The sequence below is a fragment of the Vicia villosa genome, linkage group LG4 (assembly GCF_029867415.1).
Source record: "Vicia villosa cultivar HV-30 ecotype Madison, WI linkage group LG4, Vvil1.0, whole genome shotgun sequence".
Classification (NCBI taxonomy): Eukaryota; Viridiplantae; Streptophyta; class Magnoliopsida; order Fabales; family Fabaceae; genus Vicia; species Vicia villosa.
This window is the reverse complement of record NC_081183.1, coordinates 34,672,695-34,680,861: the sequence shown is the minus strand read 5'-3', so window position 1 is coordinate 34,680,861 and position 8,167 is coordinate 34,672,695. Positions and strand designations below refer to the sequence as shown.

The 8,167-nt window shown below is 38.1% G+C and overlaps 1 protein-coding gene across 1 annotated transcript; it reads left to right on the top strand.

Moving 5' to 3' along the window:
• Positions 1-5,209: 5,209 nt before the first annotated feature.
• Positions 5,210-6,253, top strand: LOC131597026 (uncharacterized). The gene is made up of 3 exons (XM_058869748.1): positions 5,210-5,308; positions 5,420-5,552; positions 5,646-6,253. Exons 1-3 carry the CDS (start codon positions 5,210-5,212, stop codon positions 6,251-6,253), a joined length of 840 nt encoding a protein of 279 aa, XP_058725731.1.
• Positions 6,254-8,167: the final 1,914 nt, after the last annotated feature.

The following is an 8,167-nucleotide window of genomic DNA, read 5'->3' as shown; positions in this document are numbered from 1 at the left end:
GGGGAAAACCTAGAAGAAGAGGAAGAGCCAGATGTGGAGTCAGGTCGGGAACCCATGAAAGAAACTTCTTTTCATGAGGATTTTGTCTTGGAACCGGTGGTTGTTCATGAAATTGTTCCAAATCCTTCTCCAAATTTGAAGCAGCAGTCGGTCTTCCTTTTTCGAAAACAAGTTGTTGGTGAAGAACAAAGAGCAACAACAGCTTCGTCGCTGCCACCTCCAAAGCCACCAGATTCTACTTTCGACATCAATAATTCCATCACTCCTCCACAACTTCCTTCTGAGAATAATTTTCTCTCCGACGAGGTTCTTGAATTCGTGTACGGTTTGCAGAATTTGACACGGTTGATTTTAGCTTATAACAACTTCAGCGGTGAAATTTCTTCTAGTTTCAACAAGCTCTCTCGTTTGGATACACTGTCTTTGGAACAAAACAGGTTATCCGTTTCTGTCCCTGACCTTAATGGTTCTCCTTTACATGTATTTAATGTGTCGTTTAACAATTTAACTGGGCCGATTCCGTCGAGGTTTTCGCATTTGGATATAAGTGTTTTTTGGGGAAATGAGCTTTGTAGGAGTCCCCTTCAAATACCTTGTCCTGGAAACAATGACAGAAATAAGAAATTTGGGTTATCCCAAATCGGCAGCGGCCTCAGAGCCATCGATGAAAACGACGACAAAAACCGGCTCGGTTACTCCAAAGGTGATTACTATTTCGATAACCTGAAAGAATTACTAAGGTTTTTGAGACGTGATGTGTTCAAGAAAGTGTGCAAATTGAATACAGTTTCTAAGGATTTGGTACTGATTTTAGAGCATTACCACGAAGATTGTCGCATGCTTCTGAATGCAGTGAAGGTTTTGGTGTTCCTTACAATGCCAATTGAGCCTTGTTCCACCGCTGTATCTCATCAGTTGGAGTATTTATGGCATTTGCAATCTGCAGGAACTAACAGTGATGTTGCTATAGTGATAGTCCCCATTTTGGATAAACCACTTGAGAATTTGGAACTTAATAAATTCACTGAGGATGATTGGAAATTGGTACAGCTGGTGTTTACATTATTTAAAAATACACTTGTTGTTCAAGAAATCATTTGCAAATTTGTGAAGATAATGGATTATCTTCAATATCCATTGGGATTTTATGACAAGAATTCAATTTCAGTATTCATGATAGTGCGACATGAAGGTGATATCTTGTTGCTTGACAGCTTAAAGACCATGTATACAATCCTCCAAGAGAATGTTGATATTGCTGCCCCAAGTAAATCATCAATGAGTGTTGTTAGCAAGGAACAATCCGCTGAGATTGAAAAGACAATGGACTTTGCAACATGGCACATAAGTTTTATGAAGAAATTGCATTGTCAAAGCTGGTTACAGATTTTGTATCACGTGAAAAGCTATGGTGATATTTTTGTTTTCTACTACCAATTTATTTACATTAGTGGAGTTTTTCTCTTCATTGTGTGGGATCCAGGAAAGAGTAATGTAGCCACAACAATTTAGCATATTAAGTGTTATTTTACAACCTTGAGGACAAGGTTGTTTTGAAGGGGTTGGCAATGATAGGAGGTGCAATTAGATATTTTAATTAGTAATATAATGTTAGTTGCTATTTTATTTTAAATGTTTGGTTGAATTGGGCTTTAAATAGTGTTTGAGCCCTTAAGTTTATTATCACTAGAAGTACTATATATTGTAGTCTCATTGAGACATTAGGCATCATGAATCAAATGAAAAATCTTTTAGTTTCTTTTATTTTATCTAGTAAATTTTATTGTTCTTCCCCTTTTATTTTAGAAACCCTAGTTCAATAGATCTTGGTAGGAAAATCTTCCTATCAAGGAACCTTATCAAATTGTCCTCAAGATATGCTTATGCATCAGGTTAATGGGTGAACCTTGCCAAGTCCCTCATATTTTCTAGTTTCTTGTCTAATTCTAGGCAGCAACATCTCTTAAATCTGTTTGGTTTTAAGATATGGTCTCTTTCCTTCTCATATATGGAATGGGGGTCCCAAATTTTAAAGAAAATCTAAAGGCTACACTCATCCCAGACCTATTGTGGACAAGATTAAATCAAAACTTTCAACTTTGTAGTCATCTCATTTCAGTTTTGCTTGCAGAGATCAAATGGTTAAATCTACAATCCAGGCCATGTTAAGATGGATAAAGCTAGGATCTTAATCAAAACAAGCCATTAGGAATTGATAAACGAGGCCATCATCATAATCGTGGATGGTGTCTCTTTCAAAATGTTCTTGAAAGAAGATTTTTCCACTCAGAAGGAAACTGTTTCGGTGAGGTCTGTTAGGGAGGAGGATGGATTAGAATTTCTTTCATCTCTGCTGGAGGATTTTTCAGATGGGGAGGAAGGTGGAGAGGCTAGTGGTGTACCTAAGGGGTCTTTTTTAGAGAAGTTTGTGCCGATTGTGACTGAAGCTGAAGCTGAAGCCGCTAGGGGTGCTGAGGCAGGGCCAACTGTTGACGATGGTTTGGAGGCTCAGAATATTAGCAGGTTTAAGGAGAATTTCAAATCAAAAGCTAAAAGGTGAATTCTTATCTATCCAACTTAAAAAGTGGGGTAAAGTTACCTTCAATGTAAAATGTCTTAGAAACAGCAAACAATTGTACTATTTTATAATTAATTAAATGGGTTAAAATTAAATGGAATCTTGTTATTGGTTGAAGGTACACTACCCAATATTTTGTGATGGGTAGAGAAGTTGTCCCCAAGCTAAAAAGGTGGCACCAGATTTATCTGAAGAAGTCTCTTTGTCCAACAATGTGCCTTTTCTTTCCCATGCATTAAATGCATGCCATGATGATAGGAGGAGTCACGAGGAAAGCAGTATAGGTGATTGCATAAATAGTGTGAATTTGCTAGATAATAGTTTTGTTCGTGGGATCACACTCAGCAAGAAGTGTTTTTGTGACTCTGGTGGGCCGGTGGAGAACTTGGACCACTCTAGAGGCCCAATTTATTTTGATTTTGCTTGTAAGAACCTTCATCTTTCAAAGCCCAAAAGGAATAAGATAAGGTTTGTCCAAGACTTAGGCATGAAGGTTAATCCTGTCCCGTCGTATTTTGCCTGCATAACACCCAGAAAGAGCAGCAGTTCGAACTAGAACAATTTTTCTACATCAAATCCCGACTCTGAAGGTGACTCTATCTCAAACAGTACGTTTTTTCCCTGTAACTCTCATACCGATTTTGAGGTTATGCGCTGTAACAATAGACTGTTGAATTCTTTAAAATCGGATGTGGGAAGGAAATTTTGGAATTCTATTTCTATATTGGGGGGTGGTAAGTGGAGTGGATGACAGTTTGAGCATCAAATTGATGGAAGATATGGAGTTGAGAGATAATTCGGGTGTGAAGTGTAAGAAGGTGGTTTTACCTAAGTTATCATGAATTTAATCTCATATAACACTAGAGGAGGAGGGATTTTATCCCAAAATAAAGAGAATTAGCTTTCTGTTAAATTCAAGTAAGGTCGATGTGTGTTTTATTCAAGAGACTAAGTTGTCTTATTTTAACGACTCCTTAGCTAGATCTTTCTTAGGTGGTAATGAGGTGGATTGGAAGGCTTGCAATTCGGAGGGTGCGTCGGGAGGTTTGATCATTCTTTGGAAGAAAGGATCTTTGACCCTCAATTTCAGCTTCATCCGTCAAAGTTTCGTAGGTATTAACATCAATTGGAAATGTACATGTTATAATCTTGTAAATATTTATGCCCCTTGTAATGTGATGGAAAGGAGATGGTTATGGAATAAGTTGGTGGAAAGGAGGTTAAAGAGTGGGAATGATGAATGATGTCTTGGAGGAGACTTTATTGAAGTTACTTGTAGAGAAGAAACATTAGGGGAAGGTGATTATCATAATAGAAGAGGTATGGAGGAGTTTCGGTATTTCATTGAACTTATGGGGTTGGTTGATATTCCGTGAGTGGGAGGTAAATTCTCTTTGTTCAAAGACAACGGGAAAGCAATGAGTGGAATTGATAGATTTTTGGTAACTAGAAAATTGATAGATGTGTGGGGAGTAATTGATCAAAGGACTGGTAGTAGAGATATATCGGATCATGCTCCTATTCGGTTAAACTTCAATTTTATTGATTGGGGACCTAAGCCCTTTAGGTTCAATAACGCTTGGTTTAAACATGAAGAGTTCAAGGCTATTATTTGCGATGAATGGGCGAAGTTAAAGATAGAGGGTAGAGGAGATTTCATTTTGTATGAGAAGCTTAAATGCTTGAAGGAGCGACTTAGAACGTGGAACCGTGAAGTTTTTGGATGGATCGACCTAAAGGTGAGCAAAGAGGTGGGAAACATCACTGAAATGGATAAGTTGTTGATGGACAATTTTGGAGGTAATGTTGATTCCTTGGTTTCTACTAGAAGGGAAGCTACAAGTGAGTTATGAAAGTGCTTATTTATGAAAGAACGTATGTTAAGGTTGAAGTCTAGACAACTATGGTTGAAGGATGGTGATAAGAATTCGCAGTTTTTCCATAATTCCCTAAAGGAGAGACATAGAAGGAATGCAATCTCGTTATTGGATGGAGAGGATGATAGGGTGGAAGGTGTAGAAGAGGTGAAAGTGGAGGTAAAAAATTATTTTGAATTTTTTTCAAAGAAGGAGATTCTAATAGAGCTTTCCCGGAAGGCCTTGTTCTTAATAACTTGTGTGAAAATGATAGATCGTGGTTGGAAAAACCTTTTACGGAGAAAGAGGTAAAGAAAGCAGTTTGGGATTGCGATGGAAACAAAATTCCCAGACCGGATGGTTATAACCTTGAGTTTTTTAAACAATTTTGGGAGACGGTTAAGGTTGATGTTGTTAGATTTGTGGAGGATTTTCACGACAAGGCTCAGCTTATGAAAGGTTGTACTTCGTCCTTCATTACTCTAATTCCTAAAGTCAAAAATCATCAATCTTTGTACGAATATAGATCAATTTGTCTTGTGGAAAGTTTGTATAAGATTCTTGCTAAACTCTTGGCGGGAAGGTTGAGAAGTGTTTTAGGGAATTTGGTGTCGAACAATCAAACGGCTTTCGTTCCAGGTAGAAACATTGCCGATGGAGTTCTTGTAGTTAATGAGGTGTTGGATTTAGCGAAAAGAGAAAAATGGAGTTGTGTAGTTTTGAAAAAGCTTATGATTGAGTTAGTTGGAATTTTGTGAAGTATGTGTTAGCTAAGATGAGTTTCGGTGCTAGATGGTTAAGATGGATGGATGGTTGCATTTTTACTAGTAGTATATTAGTCATTATCAATGGTAGTACTACTAAGGATTTCAAGGTTAAGAAAGATCTTCGATAAGGAGATCCTTTGTCCCCTTTTTTGTTTGTTTTGTTTATGGAGGTCCTCACGGCTTTAATGATAAAGGCAATTGTCATCGGTTATTTCCAGGGGTTTAAGATCAACGATGTCGAGGAAATGAATATGCTTCGATTCGTGGATGACACCATTATCTTGGCGGAAGGAGATACCGCGAACTTGTGGATTATGAAATCTATTCTTAGGGGTTTTGAGATGATGTCGGGTTTGAGGGTCAACTTTCATAAAAGCAACATATATTATACTAATGTGGGTGATTGATATCTTGATGCGACATCTTCTTTTCTTTCTCGCAAAGTTGATAGTCTCCCGTTTAAATTTCTTGGTGTTAGAGTGGGCGATAGTGCGAGGAAGCTATCTATGTGGAGGGATTTGATTTTGCTTTTGAAGAGGAGGTTAGTCGCGTGGAAGAGAGTGCATCTTAACATTGCGGGTCGAGTGTGCTTGATTAATTTTGTGCTAAATGCTATTTCCATTTATCTTTTCAATATTCTAAATGAGATTCGATCTATTCAAAGTAATTTCCTTTGGAACGGGAGTGATATCAAAAGGTCGATCCATTGGGTGTGTTGCGATACCGTTTGTAAAACTCGTGAAACGGGAGGTTTAGGAGTTAAGAATGTGGAGGTGATGAACTCCGCTTTACTAAGCAAATGGAAGTGGAGAATTTTAACGGATAAAGAGGGTGAGGTTGTTTGGCGTGGAATTCTTTCATCTAGATACGACAACGTGAAGATGAAGGTTCTCATTGGCGATATCTCTATTGTGGAGAAAAGTAACTCAATTTGGTGGAGAGACATTTTAGTATCTGATAATTATGTGTATTTGCTGGATCAACATTTTGCAGGGGTTGTGTATTACAATGTAGGGAATGGCAACAACGTACCTTTTTGTTACAGTAGCTAGGCCGATAATCAGCCACTTTTACTTGCCTTTCCCGAGCTATTCGCCCTCGCGCACGATGATACAATAACAGTAGCAACAGCATGATCTTCACTCGGTGCTGGATGGGCGTTGAACGTAGCAGCGCTTTTCCAGGACATCAACAACGTTCCTGGATTTATGTGGCAAGAATTGCTTGCGTTTATCCATCACGTGGTTTCGCGGGAGAATGCTATGGACGAGTTTGTGCGGAGCATCAATATGGAGGGGGGTTTTACCGTCAAATCTTGTTACAATAGGTTCAAAGCTAAGCTTTCCGGACCACATCTTAATCCCTTTATTGTTAAAGCTTCTAATCGTCTTTGGAAGGTAAAAGCTCTGTCTAAAACTCTTTTTTAAGAATGAGAGATGTTTAACTTTACTGAATGTATGTCGGAGATCGTTTTTAGTTCTTGGAAGTGGCTATATTCTTATTATAAACTAGTGGATAATTGTAATTTTCATGCTTTAAATATTCTACCTCTCATTTTCTTTGAGTAATAGAAGCTTTCTGCGTTGTAATTCAGATGGAGTATCCCTTATACTCCTTTATTAATCCCATTGCCTATTAAAAAAAACAATTCAAACCATGTTGGTTCATAGCTTCACCATTTACTCTTGGCTTGTTGTTGCGTTAGCAGCAAAAGTAAGTTTTAAAATAATCGTGTCCATTGAGAACAGTGGTTTTAAAGACTGTTTAACCACTTTTAATACTTTAAGTAGAGAAAAAATGTTGTTTATTGGTTGTTAAATGTGAAAGTAAACAACATAAATTAAATGACAGAGAATAAAATGGAAGTTTCGGTGTTAAAGAAAGCTTGCTGGGAGTAGTACACTATTTACAATCCCATGATTTTTTTAGTTTCAAGAAATGTAGTTTTTTTATGAGACCGTCTTCCCCTTTAATATTCCTTCAACTTAAAGAACCAGTTTTCCAAACCTTCCTCTTGAAACCCCTGAACTAGATCTAGAACCTTTGGTTTCTTCCCAACCCATTGCACCTTATATTCTAACAACATTCCAACCTGTGTTAACTACTTCTTCCCCCACCCGATTTCCCTACCCCTAATGATTCCACTCTTAGTACTACTCCCTCTCCTACACCTCCACTCACTTCCTTAAGACATTTGACCAAGATCATTTGTCCCCCAAATTATCTCATTGATTATCATTATGATCTCCTTCAACTGCATCCTGTTTAGAATAATGCAAGTGTGAGTGTGGATAATACTTCCACATTGGAAATACATGTGGTGACTTGAGCATATATAAGTGGGGGGACCCACTCACCTATCACCTTAAGGTTTTAGGTGGAGAAGTAGTGTGTCTCCTACAAAGGTGTGTTTCTCAAGCGGAATGTCCCGAAAATTAACAATGCTCCCGAACTCAATCCTCCCCCGATGTTGCAGTAACAAATGGTATCATGAGACTTTGGTTTGAGAAAGAGGTCGGCTTACTTTTAGTTGAAAGTCAACGGATACATGTAATTGAAAATAATCAACGGATACATGTAGTTGAAGAGAGTCAACAAATACAAGTGTATGTGGAAGTGGAGTTTCCACATGGAGGAGAGCATTGTAGACTCGCACTTGAGGGTGAGTATTGAGAATAATGCAAGTGTGAGTGTGGATAATAGTTCCACATTGGATGTGGTGACTTGAGCATATATAAGTTAGGGAACCCACTCACCTATCACCTTAAGATTTTAGGTGGAGAAGTGGTGTGTCTCCTACAAAGGTGTGTTGCTCAAGCGAAATGTCCCGGAAATTAACAATACTCCCGAACTCGACCCTCCCCCGATATTGCGATAACACATCCCACTGCCAATTCAAACACTCATAGTAACTCTCTTTTTTCTCTTTTGATTTGCAATATAATAATTGTTGCAATATAATAGAG

What these genes read in the sequence shown, in the direction of transcription:
- LOC131597026 (XM_058869748.1), top strand. Translation starts at nt 5,210, where the DNA reads ATGAGTTTCGGTGCTAGATGGTTAAGATGGATGGATGGTTGCATTTTT. An exon ending in GTACTACTAAGGATTTCAAG is followed by an intron (nt 5,309 to 5,419) that starts GTTAAGAAAGAT and finishes GGTTATTTCCAG; the next exon opens with GGGTTTAAGATCAACGATGT. An exon ending in GGGTTTTGAGATGATGTCGG is followed by an intron (nt 5,553 to 5,645) that starts GTTTGAGGGTCA and finishes TTTCTCGCAAAG; the next exon opens with TTGATAGTCTCCCGTTTAAA.